At 37.3% G+C, this 18,605-nt stretch overlaps 1 protein-coding gene across 1 annotated transcript; it reads left to right on the forward strand.

Annotated features, from left to right (window-relative positions):
* The first annotated feature begins 4,359 nt into the window (after window positions 1-4,359).
* slc39a4 (solute carrier family 39 member 4) lies at window positions 4,360-15,020 on the forward strand. The gene is made up of 12 exons (XM_042435630.1): window positions 4,360-5,490; window positions 7,995-8,333; window positions 9,724-9,919; window positions 10,235-10,416; window positions 10,837-11,020; window positions 11,493-11,665; window positions 12,012-12,209; window positions 12,670-12,774; window positions 13,224-13,278; window positions 13,388-13,540; window positions 13,650-13,837; window positions 13,951-15,020. Exons 1-12 carry the CDS (start codon window positions 5,281-5,283, stop codon window positions 14,077-14,079), a joined length of 2,112 nt encoding a protein of 703 aa, XP_042291564.1. The 5' UTR covers window positions 4,360-5,280; the 3' UTR covers window positions 14,080-15,020.
* The last annotated feature ends 3,585 nt before the right edge of the window (window positions 15,021-18,605 follow it).

Here is an 18,605-nt window from a genome sequence, read left to right on the forward strand (position 1 = left end):
AGTGTGTGAGTGTGTTTATTTTCCTCTTTCTATGTGTGTCCACTTGCAACATGTGTGTGCCTCATTTTTGTGCATGCTTTTTTGTGCCTATTTGTGCGTGTATGTATGCATGCATGATATGCATTCAGGTATATGTGTGTGTTTGTGTGTGTGTGTGTGCGCGCGTGCGTGCGTGTGTGTGTGTGTGTGTGTATGTGTGGGTGTGTGTGTCGTCCAGGGAACATATAACTGGATTAGCCGTCATGCTTTTATTTCTGTAATGGAAACATCAGCCTGAGAAAGAAAGTAGGGCTGAGGCTGAGACGATGGGAGAGAGAGAGAGAGACGTTGTTCAGGATGATCTTCTGAGCTTCTTGAATATTTTAGCATGAAAGTCCATTCACGACCTTTGGGAAGAGTGTATATAACAAAATAATCTGAGCTCAAACGTCCACCGACGGTAGCAGCTTTTTAGAGTTTTCAACCACATCTCATAGTCTTCTTCAGTGGATTGGAGATCGAAAATCAAGAGAAAAACAAACATATTTATGACCCTTGGATAGTATCCTTCCAGCTGCAAGAGGACACATACAAACTCACTGTAAATCTTTGTTTTTAATAAAATTATTAAAGTCAAACAACCTTGCAGAAATGATGACTAGATATAATACATGGCCAAAAGTATGTGAACACCCAAACATTACATCCTTAAGTGAGCATCTCATCGTCTCAGAGGCAGGAAACTGAAGAAGCATTTAAAAAATGTATTATCTTGGCAAAAAAAAAAAAAAAAACCCTACAGCCAGAAGAGCTATCTAACTAGTCTCACTCGGCAGCTGTCAATCTACTGCACTGAAAACAACAAACATTACTAAGATAATTCTTCTCAGGTACATGCAGTCATGAAAGGCAAACTCAAGACTCAGCAACCAGGAAACACTAACGGGGCATATATGTGTGTTTGGAAAAAGGTGAAGGCAAGGCAAGTTATGGACCTCGTTTTGTACACAGGGGCACTGTCAGGAAACAGGAAAAGGATCTTCCCCAAACTGTTGCTACAATGTTGTAAATGTACTATGGTCTAAAACATCATCAGGTGTGTCCACATACATGTGGTGATGTGTAGATAATAACCGTGACAAACATAACAAATGCCAGTTAATATTTTATGCAAATATATACTGAAATAGAGATGTATGTGTACACACAGTGTAATAATGATGATGCTGTGAGAGTGTCCACAGGTTTTAATGACAGATATGCATGTAAAAATTGTGTGTGTGTGTGTGTGTGTGTGTACAGTGGAGGACTTGATGAATGTGTGTGTTGAGAACATCTACAGGTTTTCATGACAGACAACGTAACAGAGAGTGACATGACAATAGGCGGTGTAAAAACAGGTCACTGTACAGTGTGTGTTTTGTCTCAAAGATTAGCAGCGCGGGGGTCACGGTGCGTGAGTGTGTGTGTGTTGGGTGAACAGGGGCAGATGTCCAGGGTCCCATGGCATATGCGGGTTTGTGTGTGTGTTGCTGTCTGTTCATGTGTGTGAAGTGATGTGCAGCCAATCAACTCAATATCCTCTCCTTCAGTGATTTCTGAGGCCGACAGCGAGTGACCATTGACGTGATTTCACGTCACGTTCTGGAGATGAAACAACAGCAGAACAAGTCAGAATCTGTAAATCTCACCACAGTAGATAAAACAAAGCAATATTATACAGTAGTAATGGACTGATGGATTTTGGAGACAATGAAAAAATGTATTGCACTGCCCTTCTGCATTCTCATTTTATTTTACTTACTGCCTTATTTCTCTGGGGGAAAACAAGAAGATTAGAATTAGAAGAAAGAAAATTAGACTTATTGTGAGCAATTTTAGCAATTTCACATTGTTAGAATAGAAAAGGATAAGTTCTTTCCTTACTGTTGCTTGTCATTTTACTCACATAGCTACTGTGAATTATTACAAACTATGGTAAAAACAACTTTTTTCTTTCAATCAGTTCACATTTTATTTTACACATCTGAATATTTTCTTGACTTTATGCAGTTATTACGTTTTAAGTAGCATTTAAGAGCACTGTGCAGTAGCAGACAGTGGATATAGTGGAGAAACATTACAAAAGAGTAGCACAATGTTATTTTCCATTAGAAATAAATGAAAGTTCACACAAAAACATCACTTTTCTGTTTCTAAATAAGCAGCCGTTAATGTAAAATCTTAAATCACATGCTAATATCGATCAAATTATAAAGCACAGTATATGAACAAGTGTTATTCATTGTACTTCAGCAATGATTAAAACAGTTTTCCTCAATATAAACTTAACAGCTAACATGTGTAGTTGATCTAAATAACAGAAGGATGCATTTAAATATAATCTGAAATGTGTAATTTTTTTTGATTTGGGGACTTACAGAAGTGTCAAAGAACTGGACAACACAGATGCATAAACTGCTGAAATTACACAGAGCAGCTGCACCATCTGCTGGTTGATATAGTCACACACACACACACACACACACACACACACACACACACACACACACATACACACACACACACACACACACACACACACACACACGCACACAAATACAGGTTATAAATCCAATTAGAAGCATTATACAGTAGTGTAGCATATTATCAGGGACAGGTGGATGTAGAAAATAAATTTGAATGTAAACTATGTGAAGAAAATTTAAATATACATAGTAAAGTTTTTTTTTAAACTCATGGATAAACTTCTATTTTTGCTTTTGTTTTTGTTTTGTTTTTGATACCTTGAATAACATTTGACAAGTTATTTTTGCCTCTTTTCTTCTCGCTCTGCTGTGTTTACTGTCATTAACTGGCTTAACCTCATTTAGCCTATATAAAGAAACATCTAAAGGATATTCACAGTGCAATAATCACAGCAGAGCAGAGTGTAGGTGACGTCATTTTTTTGAGATCGTGTTCCTTTCATAAGTGGTGGACATGTTGATGCAGAGTGCATTGCATTACACACAACTTTATCATGTTAAACCCAGACAAACATAAAAACATCATGGCATTTGATCTTCAGTGCTTCAGGTTTCTGCAGCTGTCATTTGAAAAAACAGAAGAAAGAAATATGTGACTCGCACTTGCAGAATAAAAATGTGCATTCTCCTGGTAGATTCACACTGAAAAGATATATTTGCTCTATTCAGTTTCCTTTTTTGCCTCTTGGACATTTGTGTTACAGCATTAAGATAAAAACTGCATGAGCCTACATTATAAGCAACATTAGCAAAAACTAATAGTCAAATCACACAAACACAGCATCCAACATTTAACACAGTGAAGTGAAAGTTAATTTTAAATATTGTGTAGATGAAGCCAGATCATTATAAATAATTAATGAAGCATGTAAAAATGTAGTATTGTTGTTGGTTAGTGTGATTTGTCTGTCTCCTGTTGTAAATCAAGCAAACTGAATGAATGGTTTTGAGAGAGACTGTTTGCAGTTATCTGTACTCGATAAACAGCTGAGTAGAGCTAAAGGAGGTACAGATTGAAAAGTAAGAAAAAGGAAATAAAAAACAGAACAGTATCATAGTTGTTTTGCATTTCCGTGTGACTAAAGTGCATAATTTGATTACCTGTTGTCTGTTTTTGTCTTGCAAGCAAATAGATAGAATAGTTCACATTCTGGTCTTGACTCAGAACATTTCAATCAAGCCCAGAAACCACATTTAATGTGTTTATTACATGTTCTTGTGCTTGGTGTTCCTGTTCTTGTTCAAGTACTGTCAATCAGGAACCTGAGTCAGTGATAACATGGGTTAATCTAAGCCCTGGGCTAAGACTGTCAGGCTCTCTACTGTCAGTAATGTGTATATTCAGATATACAAGTATATATACAATATATAAGTATTGAGTCAAACAGAACCAGAGTCATAAGTTGCTGAACTGTAGCAGAAAATCTTTTTTTCTACCTTTAAGGACATATGGAAGTTTCTTGTTGTAATGACTTACCAACTTATGTTTCTAAGGAGAACAGTTGTTTTACTGAGATATGTTGGTTTTGTGAAATAACAAGTTTTGTGTTTCATTATAACAGGAAACTATTTTATTTGTTATTATGAAAAGGATCTCATAATAACATGAAAAGGATTGTGTTAAAAATGAGAAAAGTTTCTTGTTATATCAGGAAACTGAGCAAATATTTTCTGTCATAGTGGGAAAAATACGCTGCCATAGGAAGCAACTGTAAAGATTGTCTTTTTAACTATTAAAGCTTCTATTCATGAGACTAAAACTGGTCTTTAAAGTTGTGTCTTTAATGTTAAAGAGCATTCATCTGTGAACACTAGAAACTTTCACTGAGCCACTGACACAATGTTTAGACAATAACCTGCTCACTCTTCAACCTCTGTCCTTTTTTTATAGCTCTTTTTTTTCCTTACTGCATCGTTGAGGAGCTGAAACTGTCTCATACTTGTGTAATGAGACAATTACAGTAGATGTAACAACAAGGAACTTGGACTTGAACTTGCTGACATCTCTGTCAGTGAACTTCTGAGAAAGTTCTTTTTGTTAAATTGTCACCAGTGAAAAGAGGCTGTCGAGTTGGTGAAGCAATGATTGTGGCAGATAAGTTTTCAGGAAGTCATCATCTTACAAGGAAATGTACTCTGAAATCATACATCCCTCTATTTTTGAAAGACATTGATGTTTTTTTGTCTGTAGACTTTCTTAACATGAAATGTCAAGAGACACATGATATCTTCACACTCACACAGCAGGTTCCCATTTAGAGATTACACAATCTCCTTAGAAAGTGTTTAGAAAGTGAAGAGTTAGTCCTCTTAATGAATCACTTAAATATCTTATGTTATGTTTACTACATTATTGTTGACAATGGCTGGAAGCTGCGGCTCAGTTTCCCTTTCTTTCTGTAAGCACTGCTTTACCAAAAATTAGATGTGAATCTGTTTGTTGTCCTGGTGATGCCTTGGAGAGCTTTAAATCTCATAGTCGACATGCAGGTGTGATGAAGAGACCCTCTCATGCCTTGTGCAGGTGACAACAGAGTATTGTAGGTTAAGCCACGTCTCAGCCAATCACAATCCAGAGTCCAGGTCCCGTAAATTGCAGCCGTTTTAAACAGATAAGAACGGAGAGCTGAGCCCCATACAGCTCAATGTGTCTGTAGAAATACTTTGGGACTGGATCAGCCTGTATCTACCTACTTTGTGCTGTTTCTTTCCTTCTCAATTAATCATTTCTTTGTATTAAAAAGTAGTTGTTGTTTTTTTTTTTAAGAGAAAGATGTCTTCCTCCGTGCTGCTGTTTCTCCCTCTGCTCGTCAGTTGGGGTTTATTCGGTTCTGTTTCGGGTTCTCCCGCCGTGGAGGAGGCGTACAGAGCCGTGATCAGCGTCGTGTCTCCAGGACAGCAGCATCTAACCAGGCAGTCCCTTCGCACCCTCTTTAATACACTAGAGAAACGTGTGCAGTGCGGTGAAGTGTCGTGTGAAAAGGTAAGTTTTATTAGGCTAACTCCGCAGACGGGTCAGAGAGCCAGGTGTTAACACTCAGTTGCAGGCTCTGTGCAAAGAGGTCGAGGTCCAAAAGCTATTAACCAGAGACCCTGCTGATAAACTGAATGTCTCAATGGGGATTTCCAACCGTCTTCAAGTGTAATATTATCTACCGTATATGTATTTAATTAATTTGACACCTTGTATAAGAATGAAGAGTTTCAAAATTTTGATTCACTCTCCACAGTGATAATTATGTCTGGGCTGCAGACAAAACGTCATATTATCAGTTTTTTTTTTTCCCAAGAGGTCCGTTTTTTGTCAATAACCCTTTCAAATACATTGTTTTTTGTTAAAAGTGTTGTTAAAACGGATTATTTCTGTCTATTATTTAATTTGAAGTGCGCACCTGTTGCGCACCTGACTTAGCAGCAGCTCTGACACTAGTGTTTCAATGAAGGATTTTTCCTATGAAGTCACAACATTACTGCACTGTAATCTTAGGATGACGTATTAAATTTAACCAGCAGGTGCTGTGACCAGAGTATGAAATAGCTATGAAGACAGACAACAAATTATAAAAATAGTTACAATTACTTACAGTGACTCAGTCTGCAAAACCAGGGGAATAACTACTACACTGCCCATAAAGGGTTCTTTTTTCTTATTCAAGAAAGTAACATGTACATCCAAAGTACAGATTTAGTATAAAAATACAACATATGAATATAACATAAACAGAAATTAAGGGGAACAACGACATCAATAATAATAACTTTATTTATATAGCACCTTAAAAAAGAGCAAATAGAAAAAATGTCTTTCTGAGCCTTTTACACAAAAACTGCACTAGACAAAAATAATCGATTGTTATTATTATTTCTATGATTACTGGTTGATGTAATTTGTTTTTGCATTTTTAACCAACAGTTGGCTTCACAATATCTTTAGAGCCTTTTCCCATCTGGACGCTACTTACTAAATGCAGTAGTGACTTTCTGAATTGTGCATAAAAGGATGAAACTGAGAATTTGTTCAGTCAAATCTGTAAATTTTCTCAAAAATCTGTTTTTTTCACTTTGTCAGTCTATAAAAGGGCAGAATAATGACAACTGCCTATCACAAGAACCATCTTAGTCTTAGTCTGACTATGGAGCTGTTTGTATTTTTATAATATATATATATATATTTTTAAACAGCTAACTAATCAATAGAGTCGTTTATGAAAGGCACTGTTCAGTATTTGCAGGCAACTTGTAAAAAAACACTTTATCAGTGTGAGTCCTTGAGCCTCCTTCACATCGATTGTAATCTGCTTGAATAGACAGTGCATTTTATTGATATTGATTGATAATATTTACTGTCAAACAACTACAGTAAGAAAGCTGGCAGAGACTGAATGGACAAAAAGCAAAGAGATTGTGAAGAACTGCTTTACTACACTTAATAGTGCTAATAAAGATGAAGATTCGATAAACTAATAAAACTCATTTGAGCTACAATAAAAGTTTAAAATGTTATGTCATGTCAAAGTGTCCGAACAGTTTGACATTGTGAGTTCAAAGCCTTTATTTCCTATTATGACAGTTAAAAGAGTCAGTTCTGCCAAATTCACTTTTACTGCTAGTTATTCAAGCAGGTAGTTTTATTTGTCCAAGTACTGCTTCTTCTACCGCCATTCCTATACAAATGAGGAGAATGTAATTTAATTTGTGCTGCACAAAGCATTGAAACTATATTTATGAAAACATTTCCATTACTGCCCCAAATCCTCAGAAAATGCTGCCAAAACTTTTCATACTGACTATTTCTTCAGTCAAAGTTGCACCAATGAAAAGATTAAATTGGAAAGGAATGTTGCTGCTTTAGGGAGGAGGCAGAAATCTCAGAACCTTGGCAAAAAACCCAAAACTATCTGCATGGCTAGATACCACTTGCAGTTAAGTGAGAAAATATGTTTGAGTAAATCGACCCTTTAATAAAACCCTTTCCCTCCCCCAAGTCAAACTAATAGAGCAACTTTTAAGAAATGTTAATTAATGTGTCAGAGTTTCTGGGTCACGATATATAGTTGTCAGTATTTTATGGAGTTTTCATACTTTTACATTATACCCTACTTCCTCCCCTTCTAGTTATCAGAAAAGCTTGATAGAGCTGATATTCGTGATGACACTAATTCTATGAAAACCTAACCTTGTTTTTAGTCAAATTTAATAATGAAATCAGCATAACAAAAAAAGGGGTTCATGGTCTTTGATTCAATTATCCAAGACCCTGTTGTCACTGCTGTTTCTTTATGTGTGTTTTCATAGAAGTTAAACATGCATACAAAGCTATTGTTCCCTGGAAATTACTTGAAATCCCTGAGTTTGCTAAATCAAACAGTTTCTATAAGGATACAGTGGAACCTGAAATGTATTTGAAAGATCATTTACATTTTCTGTTGCTTAATTTGATGTGTATGAATGTTTCTGTGTGTGTGTGTGTGTGTGAATGTTCTGTAGTGTAATCTACTAGATGCTGTCCACCAGCTCATCAGCAATCACTCTATCCACGGAGAGGGTGAAACCAGAACAGGCAGGGAAAACTTTACCATCAGCGTAGCCGAGTTCCCTGCCGTCGCTGCCGGCTGCGTCCTGTACCTTACTTCTCCTGGCTTGGTGTGTGCTGCAGTGAGGCAGGGGAGGTGGGGAGAGGAGACCGAACACTTCCTACACAAAATCACACATGGGGAACACCATGAAGAGAGAGAGCCGCATCATGACCATGAGCATATAGATATTCATGGATTAGAAACTGTGCTTCAAGAGCTTCACAACCACTATGAGCCTGCGGACAGTGAGGTAAGCATTCAGCAGACTATTTCTTTAGTAAATGTTTAGTATTAGTTCATCTTTGGTCGATCTATTGCTCTGTTTTTACCAAAAGTGATTCAATATCCTCTATAGTTCATAAATTGACAGTCTTGAAAATACTGCATGACAGTGGTTCCATTACTTTTTCTTTCATGCCCCCTTTTGGGAGCTGAAAAAACAGTTTCCCCCCTCATCATGTGTGCCCACCCCACAGTTTGGAAACCAGTGCTGTATGATAAATAAGATTATGCTGACTTAAGGAGCCAGTTTGTAATATTTCTTGCTTTTTTACCCAATTTTTTCACATGACTTTTGAGATCAGACATCAATCATGCACGTGTTCCTCACAGTAGGATATTTCCCTCAGGGGTGTGCTTTAGTCTAATCATGGTCCCCTACAGTATTTATCACTCACCATATCTTATCATACTTGGGTGATGCCTGCTAGGTTATGCCCTGAACTCAGCCACATCAACGTGACACCCATAATCACACTGAAAAATGCCCTCTTGAATGTTTGGCAATGCCGTGTTGCCAGACACTGAACATAATGTTAGTGAGTAAGCATACAAGTAATTGGTCGAGTAAGATTGCATGTCACCGCAATAGTGATCAATGAGCTTAACATGTGGTCTGTTTTTTTGTTTCCTGGAGTCAAAGTCATTATTTGTAACAAAGCAAAGTGAGGACAATACTGACAAAACAATCAGCATTCCTTAACGATAGTGCACATGCTCAGTGACTGTAACACAAAGTGTGTATTTAATGTAGATGATGACTAACAAGTTAGCTAATTAACTTTAAAATAAACTGTAAGAGAGCTTTCTGTAAATATATGTCAATCATGACTGAAGAGTCCACAGTGCCAAACATAATATTAAATGTTTAACAAATTCAAGTTATCCTCAGGTTAAAGGATAGTTGTGTTATCTGGTTAACCTTTAAATCTTGCTTTGTGAATTATTCCCAAAACCAGCTGTATGATTAAACACCGAAATAATGATTAAACATCAAAAACGATGCTGCTTAGCTGAAATGGCATTCAGCAGGAATGCTATAAATCCTCAAAATGTCAGCTCAGTGGTTTCTTGACAACTCTGTAGGCCTTTTTCAAAGAAGACATTTTGACATGTCACAGCAGGAAAATCACACGTGTAAATAATAAAATGAATAATGGCTGAATGCCATTTAGCTACTTCAGTTTCAGCTTCCTGGTCTTGTGCATGCTGGCACTGTCACACTGTCATGAGTCACTGAGACACTTGAATAGAAAGGAGCCATCATCATTATTATTATTAACACTTTGTTTTTACCACTATGACAAGTTAAAATAACCCTTCTCTTTGTCCTTCTTCTTCCTTATCACCATGGTAACCAGAGCTGTGTAACAACCGGTGACATCATGACAGAAGTTGGCGTACCCTCAGCAGACCAGCCAGTGGGTGCAGTTTTGGGCCGTGTCCTGTATCACGCCTTGCTAGGTCACTGTTTTGTTAGCCAGACCCTGCCCGAGGAGAGCTTCTTCCTGGACTACATCATGAACCGACTGGGGTCCGAGAATTTCACTGTCGGAGGTCAATGTCCTGCACAAACACAGAAGAACACAGACACAAATGCATGCATAGCTGCAGATAGATTCACCACTCAAAAATCCAGACCCTGTTTTTACTGTATTTTAAGTAAAATAGCCACTAATAGTATAAATCTGAGGATAATTGAAGATTTTCATGAGCAAAAAATAACCAGAAATGTGTAGTAATTTTCTTTTTGTTAATCAAGTCTTTATTTTCTATATTTTCTTTCTTTTCAGTAGTCATCAGTTCTTACTTTAAATATACTTGAATACCAAATGAATCTGGGTGTTCGTATCTTGTATTTGTGCTCTATAGATCTTGAAGCTCTTATGAGGAGTCTGAACCTCGGACCCAACGACCACGAACATGAGCATGAAAATGAGCATGACCACCATGAAGATGAACACACTGACCATGATCACAGAGATGGAAGATGGAGGAAGAGGAGCAGGCATGAACACCATGAGGAGCATGAGAAAAATGCCACCTGGGAGCAGGTATAAATACCAATGTTGCATATGCACAACGATAAAACATTCAGTTATTGATAATGCTAGTGGAATGATGGTACACTTTAAAACTTGAAGATCAGCAGGTAAAGAATATGTGCATTACTGTGATCATGGATAGAAATGGATATATAATTTTTATAATCTGATTATGTTTGAAGTGGTAAATGTAGTGTTGTTTTGTTTACTTTCATCTCTCTCCCTGCACAGGCAAAATTGTATTTCAACAAAAAAAACCTATTAAACTAACATGAAACAACTTAGTTGTTTTTTCTCTGCACATTTCCTTGTTTTCATTCATCTTTACAAAAAAACACATACAGTATGTAAGAAACAGCTAATGTAATAGTTTATTACTCTACTAGATCACCAGTTTGTACTGAAATGTTTCACCTTTCCTTCTCCCAGCACTGTTTCTCAGCTGAAGATCTGGTGCTGATCTACAATCTGCCAGAGAACAGCTCTGCCTCCTCTGGCCTGGGTCGGTCTGACTTGGCTCGGCTCAGCCCGGCGCTTGTCCAGCAGATCCTGAGTGGAGCCTGTACAAACGTCATAGAGCCGGTGCATCCAGATGGGCTCACTAAGACAGAGAGTAAGTGTGCATGTATGTGTGTTTGCATGTGGATTAACACGGTAAAAACACAACCTGTCAATCTGTGCCTTTGCCTGCTATTAAAAGTATTAGAAATAACCAGTTTACAGTTATTAAAGACTCAGTTTATATCCCAGTATTTCTTTATTTCTTAAAACATTAATAAAGGTGTCAAGGTAACTTTTCCAACGATTAAAACCAGCATCTATCTTCTCCTTACACCCCCCTTTTTGGCATGGAAGCACTTGAATGTGGCTTTCTAATTACAACTACACATGAAATGTTTAAATTCATTGACAAGGTGCAAGCAGGGTAAGTTCAACTATGCACAGATGTTGTCTCCATTTCAAAGACCGAGTTGCACATCATACTCTCTCAGGATACCTGGATGCACAGGTGGTTTTTGAGCTTTCACACTCAACATGTTGACGACTGACCACCTGCTTTTTCTCTATTCTTTCCTTTCTTGTAGGATACCTCTACGCAACCCTTGCCAACATGGTGATAACACTGGTGTCCATGTTTGGCATTGTGCTGCTGCTGTGTACCTCATGCACCAATTTTTTCCAGCTGTGTATCCAGTTTTGCATCAGCCTGGCAGTAGGTTCACTCAGTGGAGATGCCTTACTGCACCTGCTACCCATGGTGAGTGATTTAAACATTTTTAAAGCTTGAACAAGCATTTTTTTTTACAACTAGCAAGCCAAAAGACTCCAAAACAAAATTAATATATAAAAAATTAAATGGCTTACATGATAGGAAGTAGTTGCCTATACTTACATGCCCACATTACGGGCATCATATTCTAATAATCACAGTCCAGTATTCACTTAAATATATAGCTCTGGTTTGGGGACATTGTGTTATATAGTATTCTTCTTAACCCTAGGCCACCAGGGCATCTTCCCAGCTTTGTCATAACATTAACACATGTTGATTTTTGTGTAGCAGATACTTGTTTTGACTTCTTCTTGCGGGTCTGTGTGTCTAGTTTCTAGGCTTACATGTGCACGGAAACGGCGACAGCGGGCATAGGCATTCAGATCACAGTCATGAGGAAGAAACGCCAGAGTACATATACAAGATGTTGGTAGTGATGGCCGGGATCTACTACTTTTACCTGATGGAAACAATCTTCTCTCTGATCACACGTAAAGATACTACTCACCATCATCAACATCATCATGGGGTAAGCAAAAAATACCATACCAGCATAGATAACTGTTAGCATCACACACAACATTATGTTGATGGAATATAAATATGGATACATTCACTTACGTTTACTGTAACATTATCATCCCCTGATTATAATAAATTGGAAGGTGGATTTAATACAGCGGTAATCTTGAAGAATATAACAAGAATGTATCTGGACCAGATGTCAAACATCTATATCTATGGGTGTTTTAAGAGTTATGACTTTTCAAAGGCTATGGGTACCTGTTCTAAAGTTGATAATAATCTTATCCTAAATTTTTTAACAACTAAACTTTGCAAAGTTTAGTTAGTGTTGAATGTAAAATAGTCATGAAACGCAGAAAATCAACCACAAGTGAGACAAATCTTCTTTGCTTCTGTGTGCAAAATACTCACTCTTACTCGGTCTAAGTTTCCTCATGTCCTTGCCTCTCTTTTCCTCTCTTTAGGAAGATTCAGAGCCTCACCACTGTGACCACGGGAGGGTTTTAGAGATGTATCAACAGGAAAGGAGACAAAGAGACAAATCACAGTCAGCATCAAAAGCAGACCTGGTGAGAAACAAACTGACATTAATGGACGTTTCAGGTCGACAACAGATGTTCAGTTGATTCAGTCACTCACGATACACGCTGCTGCCACGTGAAAGTATGGTCTAAGTCACCTGCACAGAACAGGCATTTTGTCTCTCATTACAGTAAAAGTCATAAACCCCAAAGAGGTTTTAGAGCTGTCCTTGACCTCTTACCATAACACTGATGTCAGAGTGACATTACAGCCTCCTGGATCCACTAAAGCTCTAAAGTGTCTTACTCATGTAACTCTTATCGGCTGTTAAAATGTATCTTGTAAAAGATGGTTATAAGTTACCTCAGCTGTTGTGATAAACCTTTTGGTACTTTGGTTGATAGCGTGTAGAAACACACCCCTACGAATACGTATACGTCATTGAAAAGAACCAAGTGTTAGATTAAATTAAATTTTAGATTAAATTACATTTCAGGTTGGCGATGAGGGCAATGACATATCGTTTTCAACTCCAGAAGAGCGCACCAGAGGTGAGGAAAGTTATTATTATTATCCAACACAAACACAAGCCTGACATCATTAAACTGTAGTAATTACTGTCCACCACTAACCATAACTTTGTGCGTCTGCCCCATGCAGAACAGCGTCTGTTGCCTTATATGATAACTCTTGGCGATGGAATCCACAACTTTGCAGACGGCTTAGCAATGGGTGCAGCTTTCTCCCTGTCATGGAAGTCTGGTTTGGCCACATCATTGGCTGTACTCTGCCACGAACTGCCACATGAACTAGGTGAGTAACACACACACACATACTGTAAAAACAACTTCTAGTTTGGTCTTCTGGTCTTTTGGTCTTCAAGTTTTAAAGACACCCTCCTGTCCCTCTTGTTTCTGTCCAGGTGACTTTGCCATTTTGCTCCATAGCGGCGTGTCTGTCCGCAAGGCCCTGCTTTTAAACGTCGGCAGTGCCATGACCTCTTTCATCGGCATGTATGTCGCTCTGTCTGTAGCCACGGACCTTGCTACCAAACAGTGGATAGCTGCCATCACCGCAGGACTCTTTCTGTATGTGGGACTGGCTGATATGGTGAGTGTTTGTGTTTACAGACCAGAAAGAAAAACAGAGTTAGTTTATAAATGATAAAACATACAGTCAAAGACTTCACTCTTATCTCCCTGCATCTCTTTCTCTCATTCCAGCTTCCCACCATGGTTCATGTGAACCACAAGAGACCCTGGCTGATGTTTCTGTTGCAGAATATCGGTCTTCTGAGCGGGTGGGCTATTTTGTTGGTACTGTCACTTTATGAGGAGAGAATCAGCTTTTAATACAAAAACATTCAAGACAAATATATTGTTCTATTCAGTGGGTTCATCTTACTTCTGGTATAATCTATGCAGATCGTAAAAACGTAACACCTGTGTTCTTTTTCTGAGGGTGTTTGTTGGGCCAATGAGACCACCGGGACAGAGAGAAAAAGCTTATCCAGTAAAGATTACAATTTGCTGGGGCATCCAAAGGCCTCAAACTTTAAAACCAATCAATCACAGATGTGATTATTTGATTAGGTTTCAAATGTTGTTCACTGATACCTCAAGTAGAAAAAAACACCCAGTGGCCTCCTTATATATTTTAATCAGTACAGTAGGATGCCATTTTCTCTGGCACACCAGTGGGAGTGAGTGAAATATCAGAAACACCTTATAAAATAATGTAATCCAGTAAACAAACACCACTAACTTCAGAGTTGGAGGGTTAGGGTTAGGGTTATATATATGTGTTTTGTAGCAAACACATATATACGCGGTATCTTCACTCAGATGACTTTTTACTGACCCATTAAATAACTTTAATGGGTCATAGTAAGTTGATAATCAATGTTGAACAGTTCAAGTCCAACAAAATCCAACACTGTTTTTCTGGTCATAAATGTGCCAGGTCTGAAGTTTATTTTGCAGCACTGATAAGTGTAAAACAAGGAAATCGACTAACATATATATATATAGAGAGAAAATATATACAGTAAGTTCCCCTTTTATTTCTTAATGATGTACTTGTATCAAACAGCTTTGTGCAGGGTTGTTCCTTGTGTGCTTTTTATTAAATGTATGTTGATGAGTAAGAGGAAAAAGTCATTTGTCAAAGCAAAAAATATACAGTTTGAATTGATTTTGACTAAACTAAGAATCCCACCACACTAATTATGATGAAGGTAAATGTATAAAAAGTGTTAATATGTTGGAACATACAGTATGATATATATTTTGTACTTTTGTCCAGTTTGAAAAAATTAAAATGCTTTCAAAACCCATTATCGTTTCTAAGTTTCTTCTACTTAAGTAGCCAATGAATGGTGACTGAAAAATTCTGCATTTACACTTTAGAAACTGTCAGTTTTTATTGTTTCTTGGGTGGTTATAACTTTGTAAACTCTGACTAAAAAATCTGAAACATATTTAAATTTCAGGCATAAATGGGTTTTTTTGTATAATGGAGACAGCATCTTTAAACAGCCATGAGATTAGATTAAAAAATATGCTAATAAATTAAAGTCAAATTTGAGTTTGACTAATAAATGAAAAATATTTTATTTCTAAACTTGCCTGAATTGAAAATATAAGCCTGTGTCTATAAACATTACTGATGGCAACAAATCTTGAACAGTACAAGAAAACAATTTTGGGAGTGAAATAAAGTCTTAATTCTGTATTTGTGAAAACAGATCACATCAGAAGAATATGTAATCTTAATGTGAATGAATGCAGCCAGAGGTGGAGGACTTTATCTGTCACATCTAATCTGCTAGACTTACAGGTTATATGAACATTTTCATTAGGGACAGAGTCCACCGACAACTCATCATACAAAGAGGGAGACATAATATGTATATGCTTGCAGGTAAGCATGCATTATATATGTATGCTTAGTCATGTGCTGTATGTGTAACCACAAGCAGTCAGACAAAATTATACATTTAATGACAACATTTAGGTTGTGTGCTGATCCTTTAATCATGCTATAAAGACAGGGGTTAAAGTTCTCAGGCACCTTCTCCGACTTCAGGCATAGAGCAGTTTTAAATTCATGTAATACTTAATTCAATACATTGTGCACATTTCCTCCTGGAAAACTTACCAGGCTAACAAATCTTTTCTTGCTTTAATCCCTGTGTAAAGAACAAATAGTGCAGATTACAGTATGTAGCTGCTGACAGAGGAGAACTACGTTCCCCTAAAACCAGCTTTTCAGCAAATTGACATCCATAATTTTGTAATTCTAGGAGGTTTTATGAGCCGCTGGGATCACGTAACTCACTCTACCAATAAAACACTCTAAAACTGGACCTTTGAGCTTCTCATACATTATACTGGATAATGTGTCTTTCACAGTACTGTTGACTGAGACACCAGCAGATTAACAGGAAGACAGAGAAGGATCAAAAGGGGACTTGTTTAGCTGGACGTGTAGTTTTACAACTTCATAAAGAACTTTGTCAGGCGGTAATGTGCTGCAGTAACACAGAAAGATGAGAAAGGAAAGTAGCTATAAATAAAAACAGCTGCTTCTTTGTGGAAGAAATGTGAAGCCAGACTTATTCTGTTTCTGTAATGTCTGAAGATGGAGTTATTGCAACTGCTGCACCTGCAGTGAGTGTTCGAGTGAATGACTGTTATTAAGGAGAGGTGATGAGTAGTGAACTTCCAGGTGAAGTCTGTGGTGGTCATTTACAGTCAGTGGTTGAATGGTCAGCTGAGTTACAACATGTAGGGAGGTGAGGAAGACGACGACAGCACTGACAGCAGTTGTGGTTGAACTCTCTCTGTAACCTGCCATCAAAAGACCATTTTGCTTCCTTATTGTCTCTCACATTCAATAAAACTACAAATGTGTCTCTCTTCCATCCAGTCACAAACAAAATACGCAGTCATTATTAATATTATGATGGTAGTTCACTTACTACAGAAATCATCATTCTTTCTTTCAAATATACGTAAGTCCCTGCAAAGTTTGACAACTTATTTTTACATTTATTCATTTGGCAGAGGCTTTAGTCTAAAAACTGAAAAAAATGAGGTACAATGCAAGCTACAATAGATCAAGGAGAAGCTTAGTTTACACACATACATTTGATCATCATTTTAGTCATTTTTCATGCAAAATTTTTCCAACATTTTGTGGTTCCAGCTTCTCAAATATGACGATTTGCTGTTTTTCTTTGTCATATATGACAGTGAATTAAACATCTGAAGGTTTTGAACTGTTAGCCAGACAAAACAAGCGAATGGAAGACTTCACCATCGCTGCTGAGAAATTTTGAACGTCATTTTTTCCGATTAATCAATAACCAAAATAATCAGTAGTTAGCCTTAGTTGTCTTGGAGCAAAATATTCATATGACTTCCTTTCACCTTGAATTTTGAGTGTTTAAAACCTGCTCAGTACCATTTTAAAAACTCACATTGATCAAGCATCTGTAGTTTACAGCACTGATGTTAAACTGTGAATTGAAATTAATGTGTTCATTGAGATGAATTCTTTCTGTTTGGGGGATTCGACATGTGGAACTTGTTACCCACAGAAATCAAAGAGGAATCAGTCATGTTTTCAAGAGTGATCTGGTGCTTGTCGTTTTATATTTTTATTGTATCATTGTAGATTGTTTGTCTCTTGTGCTGTTTTGTTTATTTTCTTGTTGAGTTTTATGTTTTTCTAAGGCCCATCTCAGAATGGGCATTGCAAACTAGCTCAGGCAATGCTGTGGTGAGTGGCATTAATTCATGCTATACACTTATCCCTTTACAAATAAACATTAAATGAAAGTCTTTCTATCACCTCACTGTATGTATGTTGACCCATATATAAGAATAGAAAAGAACTGGGGTCAGTTTGACTTCATCAAACTCATTTTCACATTCCCTTGTTCGTCAAAGCCACTTGTTCAAGAACAAACTTTCCCAGGAGTGTCGGTTGATCATTGCCATCATTGACCTGCCGAACCTTTTTCCTGTTTTTCCTGTTTCAGCTGCAGAGATATGAGTATTATCACCTGTAAGCTCATACAACCACAATCCTCTAATCCAGTTGAAGCAGTTCCAGGAAAGCGTCACCAATTTTCAGCCTTTTTTGTATGTTTTAATGGAGTCAGTCAGCATGTCTGTAACATCTGTGCCACTGTTCTCTGCATTGCTGCAGCAGCAAAGTTTAAAATTTACCATCAAATAACAATAATGGACACAGACGTGGAAAAATGAAAGAGAGCTTGAGTTACAGTTCAGTCTCTCAGTCTGAGGGTATCACTACACTGTAGTCTGTCAGCCAATATATACAGAATATGCACCTTGGACAGATATCTTTACATTTTATGACAAGTTGTCAGTGTCGCAGCAGATAGGTATTCTTATATGTTCAGAGTTCACAGTTAAAAGACGCTGAAGTGGTTTTATTGTTCTCTTTAAATCATTGTTCATTCAGATAACCTCCTTTCAGCTTGTAATCAGATTAGAAAAGCGGATCAACTATTAAGATACTTCAATCAATACAGGTCAATATTTGCATTCTTGTCACATTTTAAGTGTCTTGAGTCAACAGTAATGTTGACACAGTCGGATGGTCGGAGGAGATATCAGTTCATTTCTGGGTCAGGTCTTTTTTTTTTCTTTCTTTCTGATGTTTAAGCATTTGAGTCACTGTACTAACAAAACCCACCAAAAACAAGGCAAGAACTTTTAATTAATGTGACACAAATCTTTTTTTTTTTTTTTTTTTTTTTTTTTTTAAAAACTCCATCTTCTGACTTGCTGATGAAATATTACTAGCAAACTATTTTTAAATAAATGTCACCGCAAGACCAAGC

This window comes from Thunnus maccoyii, chromosome 15, assembly GCF_910596095.1.
Source record: "Thunnus maccoyii chromosome 15, fThuMac1.1, whole genome shotgun sequence".
NCBI classification, from domain to species: domain Eukaryota; kingdom Metazoa; phylum Chordata; class Actinopteri; order Scombriformes; family Scombridae; genus Thunnus; species Thunnus maccoyii.